At 34.6% G+C, this 22,310-nt stretch overlaps 1 protein-coding gene across 2 annotated transcripts in view; it reads right to left on the reverse strand.

The window, feature by feature from the left end:
* Nucleotides 1-22,310, reverse strand: part of grp (serine/threonine-protein kinase grp) — a 212,188-nt gene that overhangs the window by 120,413 nt on the left and 69,465 nt on the right. The window contains exons 2-4 of one of the 2 annotated variants that reach the window (XM_089595863.1): nucleotides 11,107-11,330; nucleotides 10,710-11,030; nucleotides 10,416-10,619 (exon numbers count right to left, since the gene is read on the reverse strand). In XM_089595863.1, the coding sequence (XP_089451989.1) occupies nucleotides 10,416-10,619; nucleotides 10,710-11,030; nucleotides 11,107-11,330 (749 nt within the window). The remainder of the gene's footprint in view (nucleotides 1-10,415; nucleotides 10,620-10,709; nucleotides 11,031-11,106; nucleotides 11,331-22,310) is intronic. The other variant, XM_089595865.1, reaches the window with a different exon arrangement.

Genomic DNA, 22,310 nt, shown 5'->3' on the forward strand with positions numbered 1-22,310 from the left:
TGAGAAACCTATTTTATAAAGTCTATTTTATGCAAGTTAGTAACGTATTACTTCATCGTATAAAGTAAATAAGCATACGTCGTTTAAATATAAGAAGTAAGACCTTTAGCAGACTTGTTGTCACGAATGCAAGTATCATTAGGCAAGACAGTTAATCCTTGTAAATAACTTGGGTCATTTTAAATAAAATATAGTATTAGAATGTATTGAATGTTTAAATGTACCAATAATTCTCTATAAATAGTAGTACATTCCGTTAAGATCGCCTAGTGACATTTTTTACATTTTTGTCCTGGTAGCTATTATTTCTTTTTTTTTTTTTACTGAAAGATCTTATTGTAGTTTTTGGGCCTGCATGAACACTTTACAACCACTGATGACTTGCTACCATCTTTTATGAATTACTTTTTCTATAAGGGCCATGAAATAAGTTTCATTCGCTATCACAAGAAATATAATTCGCTACAGAAACGATTTTCTTCGTAGGTCATTTGAGCCATGTCATATTATTGACGACTATTGCGTTTATGTGACAAAAATTATTATTTCTTAGTATGGGTACAAAGCACGGCAGATTAATTACCTGGCACAAAGTATGCCTATAGGTGCAAAAAAAACTTAGTGCCATGAGAAAAAAAAGAATTATCATTACCACTGAGGTACAAACATGCACCAGCCACGCTCACATGTCACGTTAATGATCCTCGGCATCCCAGAGAAATGGTACATTGCTTACTATGAGTAAAAAACACGAAATAAAAATGATTTTTTTTTTGACACTCAGTACCCATGAGTGAAAATGAAATTTGGGCATGGATAGCCAGAGGGTTCCTTCCTACCTATTGAAATAAAGATACAACGTCAGGAGAACACGGGTCATTTTTGGCCACTCAAATGAGCTAAGCTACCTGAATATTTTTTTATTAAAATGATTTGTTAATAAAAATTATTAATAAAAAATCACTCGTATAAGCTTTTTATTAATGATTTTACTTTTTTTAACAATTATTCAGTTTAAAAAAAAAGTTTTGAAGTTTTCTATTCGAGAGCGGTTTGTAAAGGATTGAAAAATCATTGAATAGTAATACAAATAGACTAATGAATTTATCTAAATTGAATAATAAAAATGAAATTCCTTCTAAGTATTTATTTATTTTTTTTTTAATGGTAGAACACTAGATATATTTAATTTACAAAGAATGAATGTGGAGTAAATTTGTCCACACTGGTGGGGTTTGTGTAGCAGGAAGCTTTCACTGCAGCACACGTTTGTTTCCATGTCAACTTAACGTACTTAGTCACTATTTTAACAGTAGAAGAATAAGTTTGAGATAAGTTTTTTATACACATCATTCGTATCAAACAATTTATTTGGAGAAAAAAAAAGAAAAAAAAAAAACGTAGAGTAATGGTTAGTAGTTGTCAGCTCTTGAAGCTGTTAATACAGATAAACCATAACAAAGTATTGCCTTATAATTAATATTATAGAGACAAGAATTAAGTATTGCTTATATTCAAACACAATCTTATAATTTAATCAAAAACTCAATTAATAATTATTTGTTTTAATGGTGTTAAAATACTCACTGAAACTACTTCACTTTTAATAAAAAAATTCATGTTAGGTTGAGTAATGAGCCTAGAAACCTATATAATTATTTTTTCAATGTTTGACAATAATTCAACAATATCGATTATGTGTCTTTGCCATGGATCATTGTTTTGATGAGCGTTTACTTTTACTATGCCAAGAACGGTCTACCCACCCTTACTTGTATGCATGAGACGCATATGTCAGATGGGCAACAAGCAAAGACTAGAGGCATGCTAATTAACGAAGCAGATGTAGCCAAGCGCGATTATACAATCGTAATTTAGAAGCAGAACAACTGTAATATGTAGACCAGCTACACTTGCATGCAGTTCACAGCAATCTCCAGACTAATAAAAAAATATTCATTAAATTTTATTTGCAGCTAATTTTACTGGCACGGTCAATTCGATCATGCATTAGCAAACAAACAAATAGTGCTGGAAGCAATGTATTTTTTACAGCTGAATTATAAGGAAATACCAAACTGTTACTTGCCACTGATTTCTATAAACCTTACTTTGTACTAATGTTTTCGCCATCAAATAATAGTTTTAAGTCCATCAACTTTAACATCCTTCGATACAACCACACTTATCTCCTTGTTTTCTCACATGACTACTGAAAACAAGATGTTTTAAAATGTTTTTAATAGTACTTTATATAACCTTTGATGCATTTGCGTACATCACACAAACTGATAAAATCATTTGCTATATATTAACATTTAAAGTTGACAATGAAATACTAACAAAATTTTTTTCAACTATTTTATTCGAAAGTCTACTGATGATAATTAAGTCTCACATACTGATTGTTTGAGAATGACAATCATCACAATTTTACTTACAAAATAATTCAATACTTTGGAATAAGAAAAAAAAATAAGCTCATAAAACGATCAGCGTTTTAATAAAAAACGTGCTTAAAATTTTATTGAACCTGTATGTTGTGAACGGTAATAGACACACCAAAAATAGAAATATCAGCGTGTAGGGAAAAAAATTTGCTATCGATTAAAATTCTACAATTGTAAGAATTTTTTTGTCTTTTACTGTAAGAATAAGTGAGAAGGAGGGGGCCACCGGACAGCAAGCGGTGGCGGCGGGTCAAAACTATACCCTATTCATGCTCCGTTGCATGCAATGCAAGTATAGGAGTTAAAGTATACATGGCAGAGGGGAGAAAGGCTACAGAAGATGCAGCAGCCAAGTTGACACTGAATTGAATCATACTTTTTTAGCTTATACATGCAGCGCTCAAGATTTCTCCAAAATCAAAAAAACTTTGAGCGTTAAAAAAGTTACAGATCAAATTTTTTTGTTCAGGATTTTTTATCGACAAAGCATTTCTTTAGGCCAGGTTTTTTTTCTAATAATAAAATCAGTATAACTTGTTGGTTTCTATTTTTAAATTAATTATGAAAGATAAAAAAATTTAGTTTTTAATTTTTACGACACTAAAACATAGAGTACAAATAATGACACATGCTTGTTCTTCATAAATGCATACTTTTTTTCAATTGTATTTTTAGTATTTTACAATTAAGAATCTGTATATTTGACTCCTAAGATAATTCTACACCTACTAAAGGATGTTTTATTATTAAAGAGTGCCATACGCGCACTTTCCCTCACTTTGTTGTTTCTTTTTCATTTATAATGTGCAGATTCTACTATAGATTAATGTTTTGTTTATGCTCACCTCCCAATTAAGTTCTTTTTTTATTTTTTCGTAAGCCTGCGTATCTGAATCTGAAATATGTATATATGTCCTATCTCGGGACGTTCGACTTCACCTTAACTCGGTTTATTGCTGTGATAGTTCTAATTTCTGTCAGGGTCTCATCTAACTCTTTGAAATATTTGTTCGAAGTCTGGGCCTTCGGTAGCAGTTTGATACTAGGTAGCGTTCTAGCTTTTTGTCTCTAAATAAGTTCGTGTGGTACGTATGCCACACCCTCATGGTCCGTTGTATTGTATAAGTTCATACTGTGCTGCCCATTTTGTCTGTTTCAAACCACCTAGCAAGTTCATCCATGCTTTCATTCATGAAATAAGTGTTCCAACCCAACAATAAATGTTGAGTTTTTTCGTTTGGCACGATGACTTGCATCCCAGAATGACTTGTCTTACATCTGAGTGCGTGTTCCTCCATTAGAAGTCTTTAGCAATTCTGTTATGTCTTGCTCATTCCCTTATGTCCACATGTTGCCACCACGTAGTATTCTTTCATGATTTTGGATCTTTGATCTGCTGGTAGGATTACTAATGTGTTCGTGTAACGTACCGTTACTGGTATAATATCTTTGAAAATTTCCTCAAAATTATCGACAAAGTATTTCCACTGGGTCAGATTGAGGATCACTAGGTCTCTGACGATCCTAATCGTTTTAATTTTTTTTGCCACTACTACTTTTTTAAGGGGTTTAAATACACTTTGTAATGTATAATGTAAGCGCCGTTTCGTCGAAATTCTACTTTACATACATGTGCACAATGGTAACTTTTTTATGATTTGCCACTTTTGATTCTCTAACGCTTCTTTCTTCGTTGTTTATGGGTGTCAGATTATGAGTCTTTTCTCGTGCAGAGCACGAGATGGCCTATGGCCTTTGTATTAAATACCATTCTGTCACTGTCATAAGCGCTTGATTGTCTAACTAATTGAATGAGTGGCCTTCAATCTTGTTTAGTTTTTATAGTACATGTAGATCTTCCTCTTCCCTTGGTGCCCATGGTAAAATATCGGTTGATAACCGCATCCTACATACTCTATACTTTCCCATGTATGGTAGATGTGGGACTATCTTGGCCCTTCGATTTTTCATTTTAGCTATCTATTTCGCGAAGCGCTTTAATCAAATCGTTGGTGTCCCCCTTGTCCTGTACTTCGACGTGGTCAAAGCTGTCTCCTATCACTGATATGTTTTCTTTCATTCATTTTCTAGTGTGCTCATCTAGGCTTGTTTTTTCCTCACTTGGTCCTGCTTCACTCCTAGCGGCCTTTTAAAATTTTTTCCTGTTTCCCCCTGTCTGTCCTCTTATCTTCTTTTCCGCTTTCCTGGTCTCCCTTTCTGGTGATGTGGTAATGTTCTATCAGCCCTTTTTCTGGCTAACAATGAGAGTTGACTGTGTGAGAGGCATGTTTAAGAGAAGTATAGTGTTCGTTTTCACTGATGCTTTCTGGATGTAAGAGATCAAATTTACTACCATTTGTTGCTGTTTGTAAATGTAATATCAATTCTGTCTTCTTCGACTCTCTGCATTTTTGTAATAAATAAGAACTAAACAGTATTATTCACAGCTACCCGGTCAAGACTAAATGCACATATAAGACAATGGAACAGTTTTCAGGCAGGCCAGATGGTATTTCTGACATTCTTACCAAGATTCTACCAGGTTGTCCGCATTCACAAGTTTCCTTTCACATTTTGTCTCTTAGAGTTTTCAACCACTTATCTAGTAGTGTAGTGGTCTGAATGGTTCTTAAAGTTCACTTTTTGCTTAGGTCTCATAATGATGTGACTTGATCTCCTCGTTCCAGTTGTGTAGAATGTCATTCACGTCCCTTCTCATCTGTAATGCCACTTTTTCTACAGGTACCAAATCCTTAGGATCCCATACATCAATCCTTATTCTTGGCCTACATTCTCCATCGCGTCTTTCAATACCAATAACTAATTTAGGCTAAAGTTCATCAGATTTGCCTCCTAATATATCATACATATATGTATATATATGCATCCGGTCCCTTTTTCTTCCATGTCCATTAAAGGGTTAGTAACCCGTTCCGTATTTACATTGTTTTTCCCACTATGTTTCCTATTTTTCGGTGATCACTTCTGTATTTGTTCTCATATCTGCCTTTTGTGGTGTGATTAAAAAATTACGAAAAATTTCTTTTCGTAAAGGTTAGTATCGTTATTTCATTTTCGTTTCCTGGCACTAGGACACTCTAAGTTGGTTTCCTATTTGTGTATTATCGGGTTCCAAAAAAGCGGGTCAGCTGGCCTCTTTAGTATACTCAGGTGATGTATGCCTTTAAATTCATAACTTTGAAGTTCTGCTTTAAGTCTACTAAACCAAACATCTGGTTGCCTTGCTGAGTAAAAATGTTTCAGAGGTTCGTGACCCGTGATCACTGTAAACTTGCATCCATATAAATAAGGTCTAAACTGCTCATTAGACTGAGGGTTGCACCCAGCGCCTAGTCTGATGCATCTGTTATCACGGTGAATGATTTTTCTAAATCTGGGATGATGAGTACAGGTCCACTGTACAGTGTATCCACGAGGATTCTGAACGCCTCCTCCTCTTGGTTGCCCCATTGAAATCTGGTGCCCGTTATTTAAAGTCTTTATAGAGGTTGAAAAATTTGTAAATAATTTTTAATAAACTGCTTTCTAGTACCCTAAAAATCTCAGACACTGTTTTACTTTCTTTACGTTGGTCAGTCAAGGGTAACTTCTGGCCACTTAAACTTTTCCTACAGTGTAATCTAGAAAGAGTTCAGTAGTAAGATTTGCAGCTGCCAGCCGTTCCAACAGTTTCATAGATCGTTTTCCGTGTTCCTTAAGGTCCGGGGCAAAAATCATTGTCATCAAGCTACACTCCCATTTAATGACCTTGTAACCCTCGAGTGCTTATGCAATTGCCCTTAGAAATGTGTTTGGCCCCATTAGTATCCTTATGTATTGATAATGCTCGTCTGGACCCAAAAACACCGTTTTATATCTAGCATCTTTGGATATTTCTACCTGAAAAACTCCCGATTAAAGATCTATTACAGTGATGTAACGTACCAATGCTAGGTTCTCTAAGATGTCTCTCTGAAACAGTAGCGGGTAACATGAACCTACTATGACTTCGTTAAGGAGTCAAAAATCTGTGACTGATCTGAACCTTTTTTCGTTGTTTGGCCCCGGTTGTTTTGCTACTATTAAAGTATTTGAGCTATATAGGAAGGTAAAAAGCGTGATTATCTCTTGTTCCAGCATTTTTCTCATTTCGATTTTTATTTTAACTCTCTTGAAGCCTTTCTGTTGTTTATTAACACAAGTAGTTTTCGACATTCTTCAACCAAATGCCCGATTTAGCCGTTGCATTATATACAGCCTCATTCGTTTGCTGCTACTGCTTTTTGTGTCTCACTAGTGACTTCTTCCATGTTCTCTCCTTTCCGTGCAAGGTTGACAAGTGGTCACCACTCAGTAGTTGCATTATTGTACGTAGGATGCGTACTAGTCCTTACTAGTATTACGTACCGTAAACTAAGGTCGCTTTCGATTTTCAGTGATTCTATTATTGCTTCACAGAGGGTCTTTGGGTTAAAACTTGTAACTCTGCACCTTAATCTTCGATGCTAGCCGTAAGTAAAGTGTTTAATTGCCTCCACTTTCATGATTTCTTTCATGACTTGTTAAAGTTATACTTCTATAGGTGCATAATGCGTGAAGGTAAATTAACAATTTTAGATTTGTGGCCTCATAAAAAAGTGTGATGAAAGTAGATTTTGCTTGATTCTTCCCCCTTTTTCCCACTTCCTGTGACGTACTTTCAGTCCCCCACAATACACAACGCCACCACACCACACGTTTTGAATTAAATGATTTATTATTTCTTTTTGTATTAACCAATTTCTAAAAAAAGTAGCTAGTTTCCAAAGAAATTTGAACCCCCAACCTTCTTTACGATAGCCGAGGCCCTTAGAGCGGTCCCAACATAGAAAATTCGATTACTGCATGTTATGATGTAGTTCGTTACTTATTTTTGATATAAATTTTCGTTTACTATAAAATTATTTATTTGGTTTTATTATAAATTAAAAAAATTAATAATTTATCTATTACAATCAATTTTTAAGATAGATGTATTTTCGAAAACTTGGAAATTAAAGTATTTTAGCAGAGCAACTTTCCTGTGTATTAATAAACCTTTATTTACTTATCATTAATTTGTTACTTTCAGAATAAATATATAACTGTTTATACAATTCTTGCTTATTTTTTCAAAATTTTCAAAAATTGAAAAATAAATTTTTGTATGTTGCAAATAAAATAATGGATTTTTTTTGTGTTCTATTCTTTCACAATTTTTCCATTCCCGAATTAAGTGATTTTTAGACTTAAGGACGTTCTTCACATAGTTACCGGGGGAAAAGTTCAGAGAATTGAGAGAATCAATTGTTTTTCTCATATGGATGTACTTACATACATGCTCTTACGCATACTTGATCCCTTCTTTCTTGTGTTGTTGAAAAAAAAAAAAAAAAAAAAAAAAAAAAAAAAAAAAAAAAAAAAAATTTAAATTATAAATTTCTTTTAAAACTCAACAGGTTTATCTAGAAGTAATCTTCTGTACCAAAAAAATTGGGAGATTTCAACAGATCATATAAATACAATATTACGTGAATTTTTTGTAAGGTTATATGTTACCTTGAGATTTTTTTAAATCAAACATATGAAAAAGGGTATAGGTATAGTTGAACAATCTGCAATTTTTTGTTTTTTGTTGGTATTTTTTTTTTCTATTTTGAATATACGGTTGATGTTTAAATAACATATGTAAAAAAAAATATATAGCTGATAACGTTCTAAACGGACATGGAAGTTGTTCTAAAATAATCGGAAAATTCGATAAAAGCCCACGGTCTTGTACTGACTAGCCTGAGTTGTTTATATTGTATTGTGCCTTAATATATTGTTTATAGTCGTTAATTTATTAAATATTAAAATATTAATTGAAAACATGTATGTGTTTTATAAGTATGTACCTAATCAACGTGGGTATACTCATCTATACGATAATTGCACGACCTTTGTACACAATATTGTTTCATAGAAGGTATTTTCATTTATACTCTTAATGGTATTGTTTTTCATATAACTTCATAGAAGTGTAACTTCATACTTAGGTACCTAAGCACCCACTGTCCACTATTTTTTTAATTGGCAATAGGCTCGGGTTGAAACCGTACAGCATCGTCAGCCTATTGTACAGATGTTGCACCCCCCTGCTGTAGTAAATTGATTTCTAATGTTGTTGTTTGATTACGTTTAGTTGTGTCATTAAAGTATCTGAGTCATTTATAGTGCTATATCTGTTTGAAATTTCCCCCAAAAAATTCTTGAACTCTTTCGTATTGAGTTTACTCTAGTTCTTTGCTTATTTTTTTAACTCAGCTTTCTAGGTGACGTCTTCCATCATTTTCCACTCTCATGCTCCTCATGCCTCTCCACTCTTAATGTAAGCCAGTAAGTGAGGCCACCAAAAAATGTCTGAATTTCCTGGCATTCTTTGAGGACCTACTTATTTCGCCTAAGCCGCCTAAAATTTTCACCGTTCTTTTATTTAACTACGTTTTTTCTGTCTCGTACTGCCGTTATTCTCTACCTCTGCCTTGTCTACTCTCATATTCCTTAGTTTAGCCTTCCTATTTTTTTATCAGAGCCCCCGTTTTTACAATGACTGTTGATGCTTTGCCTGGTAGATTATCTACTTCTTTTCTCCAAGTTGTCTTATTAATTTTGCTTTCATTGTGGCAAAAACCACCACCTCTACTGCTCTAGTTTTTCTCATCTAACACGTCTAACTTTACATACTGACTTGGTTTTACTTCTAATTTCAGCATTTATTGCCTTATATCTTTTCCTTGTTTTCCTTTGTTAAATAAATTGCATATCTCAGCCCTATCGTCATTTATTGTGTCCTTACCATTTGCAGCGTTCTAGTAAGTATCTTCAAAAAAATACACATTTGCTGTGTCTGCAGTTTGGATTTTCTTAAATGTATCTGGTTTGCTCGCACGATATACCATGCTCCTATTCGAAAAATTCAGCTTGCCCTGAGTCAGTGTAGTACAGTGTAGACGCATGGAATTATTGAATCTGAAGATTTAACGCTTCAGGTCTCTTTTAATAGAGTTCGTTAGGCTATATGTTGTGGCTAGGTCCTGATATTCGATTCCTTTTACGTTGCTGCGGCAGTTAAGAGAAAACGAAGGGTAGAGAGTTTGCCTGCTTTCAGTGCCCACCATGATTTATGATATTATGTTCATAGAAACACCTTTCTCTTTTTCCTCAGGTCTCTGTACCTTCTTGTTTCCGTCCAACTCGTTGAATTTTTGCGTCATAAAATAAAAGCGGATAAAGTAATAAATGTGTGAAAAAAATTATTTTTTTAACTTATGTACTCACGTGATAGTTAATATGCACACCAGCACGAGTAATATGTTGAACAACATTTCTCTTCAGCACTCGCCATTTGTCTGCCTTGATAATAAGATATATTTTAATCAGTGCCCTAGTCCTGTTGACTGCTGATCTGTTATCATCGCTGCTGGTAGATTATGACCGGCAATGTCGTCTTTGATCTGATCCAGGGCCTTTCGATCTTTAACTGTCATAACTCCACAGCACTGCACTGTGTGTGCTTCTTGGCGGAATTAATTTCTAAATTAAGAAAAATAAGAAAACAATCTGACCTTTATCGTACCCCACTCTTAGCACTAAAACTGTTATGTGGAAAAGAGATTGGTAAAGAGACGCGTCACGGAATTGATTAATATTTATTACGTTAAAGATCATTATTCAAGATATCGCTCTCATAAGGCAAAGAAAGTTCCCCAAAAGCCTTTTTTTTGCTCTCTCGTTTCTTCCTTTGGCCCTAAGGCATTTTGTTACGAGATGCAAGGAGAGGACGCCTAGAGTCTCACCTATACTTCTGTACGTTACAGTCAATTATCAATAACAGTGTACTGCCAATTGTAAGAAAAATGATTAATAGTTTTAATAAAAAACTTGAATGCAATAAAATTTTACTACCTTCCGAAAATCGAATGTTGTACCAAATATGTCTTTTTATGTCAAATAATGTGTATCGTGATGATGGAATGTGGTTCAAGATTTTTCTTATTAGTGATAATGATTGTTCATCTAACTTTTTCCATGGTGTAAGCTGTTCATATTTATAATCCTTCCAAGCAACATACTCCAAACAACTCATGCAAGCTTGATCCCAAGGCAACTCTAATAATGTAAGAATTCATTGATTGAAAAAAAAGAAGAAAAAAAAATACAAGAATCACTTCAAATAATAATCCACATAGAAAAAATTACCTCCTGCTAGTAAAGCAGTTAAGATAATACCACAAGACCAAATGTCAGCAGGTTCTGCATTATACGGTACTTCTAAGACTTCTGGTGCTACGTAAGGTAAAGTTCCACATTTTTTATCCAGGCGGCGTTCTTTACCTTGAAATCGATATACAGTTGCTAAGCCAAAATCAGAAACTTTTAAATTATTGTGAGCGTCCAGCAATAAATTTTCTGGTTTCAAATCTCTATGCGCAACACCTCTTTTATGTAAGTATTCAACAGCCATTATTAACTGCCTAAAATATTTCCGTGCTTCTACGAGTGGCATTCCAACGTCTGGTTCTGTATAACATAAATGTACTTAAATTTTTAAAATAGAAGGTTTACTTTTAAAAGATATGTAACAGACTCATCATACCGATCCGATCAAAAAGTTCTCCACCAGACGCGTACTCTAGAAAAATATATTCAACATTTAACTCACTGCGCTGTCCGAAATACTGAATAATATTAGGATTAGAAAGCATTCTATGAATAGTTGTCTCTTTACGAACATTACATCGTGCATCTGGATGTTTATTAAGATCAACCATTTTCATGGCTACAGCTTCCCCATTCACCTTATTTATGACCAGCCGCACTCTACAAATCAAATAAATTATTAAAACTGTATGTCCAAGTTAAAAATTTATAGAAATATAGAAAATTAAAAAATTTATTAGTAACTTTTCTAAATATATGTGTGTAAAAACTAGCTATAAATTTTGTAACATGTAGAAATTAGAATCATTCTTATTTTTTTGCGGCTTAAACGTGCTTGGAAGAATGAGAAATTGGATTTGTCACCTTATCATGTTATATAAATATATATATATATTTTTTTTTTTTAAATAAATGTATGCCATACATATGACGTAAGTTTTACATGTAAGCCCTCAAGGTTCGCCCTCTACCACTTCTTCAGTTTATTTTACATGGCCCCTCTCTTTCTGCGTACATTTATCACTACTTGTTACGGCCGTTTACATTTAGAGCGTTTCAGGCTTGCTGAGGATCAATTATCGGCTTCCATTGATCATCAATCATGTCAGATACTCGTGAGTCTTGGGCATTATGAGCACTTCAAATTATGATTGCACGGCGCCCGAGACACGCACGCTTGCAAAAGTCTCATTTAACTTGAGCACGCCTTGTTTTTGACTGAAGGTAGTAAGAACTTAATAATAAATAAAGTGTAAATCCATCGAAATAACTTTTTTTGTGTCAGTGGTTTTGCCTGGCCAACTAAATCCTGTCTCTTGCCTGGTGCTCGGCCTAGCAAGCGCAAACATCATGCTTTACTAAGCCGCCACAGCAAACAGCGTAAAAACTACTTCACACCCACCTTCAATTTTCGAATAGAGCAAAACAGCTATTGTTATGAAAACTTATTTTAAAAATAATTTCATTCCATCTTCCGAAGTCTTAATATATTTTAAAATACGAACGTTGCTGCTTAAGTGCACTCAGTGATCTAATGCTAAATAAACAGTAACAACTAGTTCAATACAATACAAAATACGGCAATTTCACCACATGAGTCTTAAGTAAAATGCATAAGTTGCGAAAGATGTGGTGAAAATAAAGAAGCTTCTTCGCACTCCTACTGAACTGGCAGACAAAATGCTGAGAAAAAACATAGACTGGCAGAGTCTTGTACATGGCAATTGCAGATGGCAGAATGAGTCAACACTTTTAACGGTTCGCAAACCCAGCGGAAGAGGGCATATTTCCATATACGTAGCTAATTTTAGTTAATTCGTTTTCAACGTTTTGTGTGGAAATATTCATTTACAATAAATGATGATTGAAGTAAAAGCGAATCAAAATACGTATAGAGATATAAATACGATATTAAAGAATTAGATTTAAATTATCATTAAAAACAAGATTTGTATTTGTGTCGTACATGTAAGATAGATTGTTCTTTGCAATTACGACTTCAAATTCATCAAAACTTCATGGAAGGCTTCCTTTTTAGTTATTAACTATCATACTAAAAACTATTTTGAGTTGTAAGAATGATTTTGGTCATTAATAAAATGCAAAAAATGTATAAAAAAATTATTGAGAATCTTATTTTGTTTCATTATATAAAATTTCATCACTTTATGTACACTATATTTTTCTCATAAAAGTCACAAATAGTAACTAGAGCCATAAATTATCAGAATAAACAAGACTTAATATTCAAAAGCAAATTTACAAACACATTTTAAAATTTCGATAAATACAATGTATAATTTTACAAGATCATTCAAGTCCGCAATGAAACATGAAAACTTTTAAAATAGTTTTGAACATTTGAAATAATAGCCCCCAATTTTGAAGAAAAAATTGAAAAAATGTCAAAAAGTACAGTCAAATTAAATATAGTAACTATTAGAGACAAAAAGCAATTATTTAAAAGTTCCGATTAAATACAAAACATCGAGCAATAATACTTACAGTATTACCAACGCATAACAATATCAAGTATAAAGCGATACTGCAATCACTATGAGTTGAATTGATCCCAATACTTAGAGTGATGAAATTTACAAAAAAATAGCACAATAGTGCTTTCTTTATAATTATTTGTTACATTTCATATTGATACAGACAGATCATACAACAAGAACAAGCATATTTTGTTTATGACATTTTTGCAAGATGTTATAGTGTTAGTACGCAAGTTCAAATGGCATCTCTACAAAAGGTATAAAAATATATCATATGAGATATGTAATATGACATATTTTTATACACGTAATACGATTAGTCTCAAAGTTGGAATGCACATACAATGTACATTATATATAAAATCGTACTGTATTATATAGTGGTTTTGGAGGGTCATTCAACAAAACTTGCACCACTCCTCAGCTTCCCCTACAATAAGGTGGTGTTCTAACAGTTTGTACGTTATTTCGATTGGGTTGAATTTTTCAATAACCCCCTTACACCCCCACTGACACCCACCGCTCGCATTTGATGAGCCCCCTCTCAGCCCTTTCTCCACTTGTTACGATCAGACTTGTTTTGAGTAACGTCTTCAACTTTTTATTGTATTGTCATTCGTGTTGTCTCTGAGGATTCAGCTCATGAGCTTTACTTGTTTTTTTTAGTATCGTAAAAATCTTTCTTTACCTGATGTAGATGATTTTCATTAATGGATTCTTTTATTGAAACAATTCAAAATAATTTATTCTTTTAAATACAATTTACTTGGGTCAATTGAAAAAGATTCATTGTTTACTTTATCGTTAATAATTAACTCACATCTATTACTGATTTTTGTTACTTCTGCTTCAGAGTCCCCTAATGCTTTGAACAGTATTTTTCAGTGGTTCCTTAAACTACAGGAATGAGTTCGTGGACAGTAAGATGTTGCAGCCAACACGTTACGCTATACGTACGTAAGGTACTCGCAAGTCATGGGAATCAAGAATAGATCAAAACCTTAGAGAACAGGTGACAGACGTGAGAAATAGTAGTTTTCCTACGAGTTTAAAAAGTCTTTGTTTGCGAACAGAGAGGTTTGCGGCCCAAGCCGAAGGCAAGGGACGTAACGAAGTTCGTAAAGGAGACTTTTCGAACGAGTTCCGGAAAACTGCTTTTTTGCCCGAGGAAGTACCAGCCTCCCAAAACCACCCGAGGGCGGAAAAGTAATTTTTTCTCTTGATGGACAATCAATGCACAAGAAGAGTATTAATTTATACATACAATTCAAATTAATGCATTCATACATGTGACGTACGATTTCAATATATACATGCATTCTTACAACGAGGCTAGTCGTATTATATGTCAGCATATTATGAAATGTTTACCTCAAGGCTGTTACACATACATGCGTATAAGTGACTTTTGAGCTCCACTTATCATATGAGCTTGTGTATGTACACAATATACCATATACAAATTCAACAGATAAATTGAGTTTTTACTTATAATATACTTCGTCTGTATCAACTCGGGATGTTACGCATCCACCCCCCTGAGCCACACTCTAAAAAAGGTAAAATTCTATTAGTTTTTGTCTTACTTGAATTAAGGTAAATTATTTTTAGAACGAAGTTCTTTATGTCACGTTACTCGGGGGGCTGGAATTTTAAAACCGACAGATTTTTTTTTTTTTGAAACGAAAGTGGTTTACCCAGAATCTCTTCCTCTCAAGTTTCCCCCCTTACCTCGTCCCCCTTACCACGTCCCCCTTACCTACTGTTCTCCATACACTTCCCCTCTCCCCACTATATATGTATATCTGCCAACCGTGCCGTGTTACTCTTCTGCACACCTTTACCCACCATTCCCCCTCACACTCCCAAGCAATAAATTTTTAAACAAATTTTAATTTTATTTTCCCACAATAATTTTTATTTGACTTTGAATTTTTTTCTTTTACAATTCTAAATAAAATTAAAAAAAAGTGCTGCCGACTATAGGAACTCGGTTTTTTGTACTTATGGTGCGGTTCGTAACTATAACATTCCATTTTTAAATGTATTCACTGATAATACATTTAATTATGTATTTGTTTTATAAATAATGTATTTGTTTTCTAAATACATCTAAAAAAAAAAAAAAAAAAGAAGAAGAAGAAAAAAAAAAAATTAAAATAAACATGTATAGAATAGATGATTTCTTAAGGTTTAGTGCATAAATACACGATCAGTAAGAGCTAATTTAGGAGTGAGAATAAAAACTCCAAAGTCAGGTGTTAGTTTGAGCAACGTTTCGTTGGTCTTAACGTCAACCTCATCAGGCTCACTTTATTGACAGAAAAAACACAACAAATTTCATAAATTACATTGCAGGGCCAATATTTACAAATATCTACATTAATGCAAAATTAATTGTAAGTAAGTAGTCACGAATAAAATAGTAATATAAATAATTTTCAAATTGAACAATTACTCACGTCCATATCGTTAGAACGATCGTTACAGACTGTTGGGTGCCTCGAACGAATAACGTATGTGTCAAACATGTATGTATTTACGCATATACATATGAACAGTAAATGTACGCTTCTTACGAATATAGATAACAGCAGTACATAACTACATTGTATTATTTAGAAAGATTACTTATAAAATCTTTATATATGTTATTGAGAAGTAAGGTATTTTCTTTCTTATTAATAGTGTAATTAGTAAAGTGTATGTATAGCATTTCAGATATTAATTTTTTTTGTCTATTAGGTTCACGGTCTAGAATCTTTGTTAGAGAAAAATTAAAATTATGGTTGAATTTTTTCATGTGTAAAGCGACAACAAGTTCATCTTTCTTGGTACTTTTATGTTCATTCAGGCGTTTTTTCAATGCTCTCTTTGTTTCACCTACATATGATGCAGAGCAAGAATCACATGCAAAATGATACACAACATTGGTTTGATCGAGCTTATCAATCTTGTCTTTCCCAAGAATGATAACACTGTCTAATTCATTTTGAATAATAGGGTAAATTTGTATATTTAATTTTTTCAAAATTTTTAAACAAAATTTAAAGAATACAGGGTTTTATGGAATAGAAGTTTCTATTTTATCACGTAGGTTGTTATTGTCATTATTAGTATTTTTTATTTGGTAAAGTCTTTTCTTGATATATTTTTGTATGAAAAGTTAAGTATAATCATTATCACGTAAAATTCTTTTTGCCATGAGAATATTCTTCCTGTGGTATGATTTGTCAGACAAAAGAATAGCTCGATCAACCAAACTGTATACTGCATTGACTTTTAAAGATCGGGGGTGGTTAGAATTGAAATTAATTAATCTATTCGATGAAATTGGCTTGACGTACCAATTCGTGATTATTTTTAAGTTTTAAAAGATATGTGTAATTGTTATGTCTAAGAAATTAAAACAATTGTTTTTCTCTACTTCGCAGGTAAATTTTAAGTGATTGTCCTGTTTGTTGAAAATCTGTAAAAATAATTGTGCCTGATCTTTATGTACACATATGAGAGTGTCGTCGACGTATCTTTTATATATGAAGGAAACGCGATTATGATTTTCTTCTAACACGCGTAGGCCTTCTGTCTCAAGATCTTCTAAAACTAAGTCAGCGAATAGTGGAGAGACAGGAGAGCCCATAGGGCTACCAAAAATCTGTTTATAAAATTTTTTATGAAAGGTGAAGTAAACATTATTGAAAAAAAATTTTGTGCATTCTATAATTTCATGAAAAGGAATTTTTGATAATCTGTGGATTTGCATGTATCTTTTTTCCAAACTATTTATGACTGATTCTAACGAAATATTGGTAAATAGAGAAATAACATCCAAAGAAATAAAAATATGATTTTCCGGTATTTTAAGATTTTTAATTTGTTTTATAAGTTCAACGCTATTATTCAAATGTGAAGAAGGTTTTTCAAATAGTTAAGAAAGAGAATTATAGAGAATTGAGGCGAGTGTGTGTGCAGCAAAATTAATGGATAAAATAATTGGTCTAAATGAAAGGGAAGGTTTATGTATTTTTGGCAACCAATAACATCTAGGTAAACAGTCTGTAACGATCGTCTTAACGATATGGACGTGAGTAATTGTTCAATTTGATAATTATTTATACTACTATTTTATTCGTGACTACTTACTTACAATTAATTTTGCATTAATGTAGATATTTGTAAATATTGGCCCTGCAATATAATTTATGAAATTTGTTGTGTTTTTTCTGTCAATAAAGTGAGCCTGATGAGGTTGGCGTTAAGACCAACGAAACGTTGCTTAAACTAACACCTGACTTTGGAGTTTTTATTCTCACTCCTAAATTAGCTCTTACTGATCAACCATCGTAAGTACTAAACTACTTATTGTTTTTTTTTTTTTTTCATCCGTTTTTCAAGTTTTTGTTTTAGTAAGCAACATGAATGCAGTACTAACGTTTACAGAGCTTCGTTCTTCCTGTGGGTCTGGCAACCCCCTTGATACCTGAGAAATTGTGTCCATACCCATCTCATGTTAAAAGAACTTCGTTCTTACCGTGGGTCCCATGACCCATTAATACCCCCGTGTTAGTTGATTTAATTTTTTAACCCCCCTCACCTCCCCACCCAATTTTATAGCCCAATAACAGTATACCCCAACCCAATTTTGTTTAGACCCTCTCAGACCCCTCCCAATTTTATAAGGTAATAACAGTATAACCCAAAACAATTTTAAAGAACTCCTTCCTGACACCCACCAGCCACATCTTTAAGGTAAAATTATATCGATTTTTGTTATTTTAAATTATATTACTTGGTGCATCATCCCCTTTAACACTCCTAACAGTTTGAAGAAAGCTCCAAAGTACTCGTACCATTTACAGCAATTTTCCATCACTCTCTCAATAACATTTTTATCTATATATATGTTTGTAAGCACATTTCCACACTACTTTTCAGATAGTGCTATGGCGCTCGGGTTTTATTTAAATTCTCAAAAAATTTGAACATTGCATTATAAAATTTGTATGGAAAATGGAGCATATGTTTGATAATTAATTTTGTAAGTTTTTTTGCTATTTCAAGCAATCCTAGCAGATATTACACTATTTATACCGTCAGGAGTACTTATTTCATCATTAGAATGAAATGTTATGAGTGCATGTACATGCGGTAGTTCACGTTTTTGGAACTCTATTGAGTGAATATAAGCTAAGATATTTTTTTTTTTTTAGCCAGAACCGTTTTCAATCCTTTCCATTTAGGATTGCACGATACAATTTTAAATAAATCTAGTCTACCACACTTTCTGATTGTAACCATAGCATCTTGATAATGTTTTCTTCTTTTAAGTTCCTTAACTACGTCTCCAATTTTCTCTTCATTTTCAAAATGTTTTAATATAATTAAGCGTTTTACTTTTAATGCATCTTATGAACCTTCATAACATTTAATTCCCCAGTTTGTTTGATTATTTCTTAAATAAATTGGTCTATTATTTGCATCGTAAAGTGTGCACGTAGCAAAAATTTTTAAGATACTCTTCTGGCATACAATGGATAAATAAAATACTTTATGTTAAATCTGTACGATTATCTAGATGAATAATACTGAAACAGAAGGATCATCTTAATCGTTCTTATTATTATCATAACTATCATTACAACTATTAGTATTATTATTATTATAATAATTATTATTAATAATAATAATATTATAATTATTATTATAACCATTATCGTTATGATCATTACTATCATTATTGTTATGTTATGTGCAACATCAGTAAAATTATACTGATGTGAATAGAAGATTTAGTTTATGAGATTTGAAATCTCGCGCTTTAAAATATTCTCTTACCTATAAGGGCCAATCATAAGCGTGCGCGCGTCTATTAATACACCAATAGACTCTGTTTATACTTACTTTTGTCCAGCAGCTTGCTGCTGCTGCGGTTATCGTCAGTCAGCCTCAAACGCCCTTTTCGGTAAGTCGCTTTGCGCTCGTGTTTATAATTTTCACGTGTATCGTTTTATGTAAGATTATTGTAACGAAGACGATTCACAATTTAGATTGACACGTAATTACTCAGTTTGACTCAAAATATTAGTCTGCCTTTTTTAATCTTGCATGTAAGCAAGTATTTTGACTTGTTAAGGTAGAATTAAATAGAGAGATTATTTTTTATAATAAACGGCTAAAGTGTTTAAAAGTGTGTTGTGCATTATTACAGTGTCCTTTAATTACATCCTTTTTCACGCTCCCCCGAATCCGGCGTGCGATATAAAAAAAATATACAGTCCACTATCTTACTGAGTTCAATTTCGAACATGGCCCTTCGAGCCGGATGCTGGGGAGGTGAAATATAGGTGTAGGACATTTTCCTTTTGTGTAAGACACGTGGTCATTTTATCGGCCATCTTGGCTTCTTTTCACGTTCTCGGGCGACAAAGCTGACGCGGTCAACGCGCCGGCGCGTAGTCCGTACGCACACACACACACACACACACATATAGCCATATATCTTTCTCTCTTTTCTTTGTTCGTTTGTCGTCGGGTGCGAGCGAGTCCATTGTTTATTTAGGGGACTCGCTGCTGCTGCTCGTGCTTTGGTCATCATCAGCGTGTGCTGCTACCTGCCTCTGCAGGCTATTGAGACAACACCGCTGCTGCTGCTGGCTCCACGGGTCCTTTCATCGTCAGCGTGTGCTGCTGCCTGTCTCTGCAGGCTATTGTGACAACACCGCTGCTACTGCTCGTGCTTCGGTCGTCGTCAGCGTGTGCTGCTGCCTGCCTATGCAGGCTATTGTGCCAACACCGCTGCTGCTGCTGGCTCCACGGGTCCTTTCGTCGTCAGCGTGTGCTGCTGCCTGTCTCTGCAGGCTATTGTGACAACACCGCTGCTACTGCTCGTGCTTTGGTCGTCATTAGCGCGTGCTGATGCCTGCTTCTGCAGGCTATTGAGACAATACCGCTGCTGCTGCTGGCTCCACGGGTCCTTTCGTCGTCAGCATGTGCTGCTGCCTGTCTCTGCAGGCTATTGTGACAACACCGCTGCTACTGCTCGTGCTTCCGTTGTCGTCAGCGTGTGCTGCTGCCTGCCTCTGCAGGCTATTGTGCCAACACCGCTGCTGCTGCTGGTTTCACGGGTCCTTTCGTCGTCAGCGTGTGCTGCTGCCTGCCTCTGCAGGCTATTGTGCCAACACCGCTGCTGCTGCTGGCTCCACAGGTCCTTTCGTCGTCAGCGTGTGCTGCTGCCTGTCTCTGCAGGCTATTGTGACAACACCGCTGCTACTGCTCGTGCTTTGGTCGTCATCAGCGCGTGCTGCTGCCTGCTTCTGCAGGCTATTGTGACAACACCGCTGCTTCTGCTCGTGCTTTGGTCGTCATCAGCGCGTGCTGCTGCCTGCTTCTGCATGCTATTGAGACAACACCGCTGCTGCTGCTGGCTCCACGGGTCCTTTCGTCGTTAGCGTGTGCTGCTGCGTGCCTCTGCAGGCTATTGAGACAACACCGCTGCTGCTGCTGGCTCCACGGGTCCTTTCGTCGTCAGCGTGTGCTGCTGCCTGCCTCTGCAGGCTATTGAGACAACTGCTGCTGCTGGCTCTACGGGTCCTTTCGTCGTCAGCGTTTGCTGCTGCCTGTCTCGGCAGGCTATTGAGTCGGCACCACTGCTGTCAAGCACTGCAGGTCTTTCGAACTCAACATAACTACGAATACTTGGTCCTGTTTACACGGTTTGTAAAATTGTATATTTTTGGTTTGTAACATCAGTTCCTTATAGTTTTTTGTTTTTTTTGTTACCGATTGACTTGAATATATTTTTGCGAACCTTATTTTATGTAAGCACTTGTAAAAATTAAGAACACTACCGTCGTTTAGCGTTATTGTTGAATTAGTTAGCTTGTGTCTGACTAAAATTTGGCTACGGTGCGCGGTTTGTATTTATTTATTGAATATTTATTAATTGAATTGAAATTTACCTTATCAAAATGGATAACCTTTATGAGGTACAAGTTAAACTGTTTAACAAAATTAAAGGTTCCTTTACAAACTTTAAGAAACTTGGCCAGGTGAAAATGACCAGGGGTCAGGCTGACTCTAGGCTTTATCAACTCAGAGATACTTTTGAACAGTTTAAATCCACTCATGATAACATTATGAATATAAAACCTTTACCCACAACTCATGATTATTTTAAAAATGAGTGCTTTGAAGTGGGAGAGGATACTGTTTATTCAGTTCAGGGTGATTTTGACGATTTTTTCAATTCGCTTAATGATCATTCGAATCCAACAGGCACATTACCTCCTACTAATGCCAATGGTAGTTCGTTTTAGAGTTTCTCTTCTTTACCTCCAATAGACTTGCCATATTTTGATGGTGATTTTGCTAACTGGGAGAATTTTCGCGATGTTTATAGGGCTATAGTCCATAGGAAGCAAGAATTACCAGCTATTTTTTAATATCAACATCTTAGGGCGCATCTAAAGGGTGAAGCTTCAGACCTCATTAAAAATATATCCTTGTCTAAAGAGAGTTATATACAGGCCTGGGATACCATAACCCGGTATCATGATAATAAACATCGTCTCATTAATACGTATACAACTACTATTCTCAGTTGTCAAGCTATGAGAGGCTATCTAAGGAGATGATAAGTTCTGTTGATTCCTTGATATCTTTAGAGAGAGAGCAGTAGGAGATGCTGACATATTTATCGCTCTTGTAGTAAGTGGATTTGATTTTTAACGAACAAAGATTGGCAAAAAATGTTAGGTAGTAGCAGTGATCCTCCTACTTTAGGTCAACTACGAGACTTCATTTCGGCACAAATCATTACAATGGAATCGTTTCCTTGTAAACCTGTTAATAAGATTGTAAATATTTGAGCAACTACTCCTTTTAAAAATATGGGATCTTCTAGTGGTAAGCCTATATCTGGTGTTACTGCACATCAGATAGTTGTTTCAGATTCTATTGTTTGCCAATTCTGTAATCACAAACATCATCTCGTCTCTTGTGATTCATTTTAATCACAGGAGTGGAGCGATAAATGAAAATTTCTGAAGTACCGTCGTCTCTGTGTTAATTGTTTTGGTCCTCACCTTAATTGGGAGTGCTCTGGTAATAGTAAGTGTTCACACTGCAACCAAAAGCATCACAC

The sequence above is a fragment of the Copidosoma floridanum genome, unplaced genomic scaffold, assembly GCF_036245765.1.
Source record: "Copidosoma floridanum isolate Cflo_tuat_1 unplaced genomic scaffold, Cflo_Japanese_pri ptg000004l, whole genome shotgun sequence".
NCBI lineage: Eukaryota > Metazoa > Arthropoda > Insecta > Hymenoptera > Encyrtidae > Copidosoma > Copidosoma floridanum.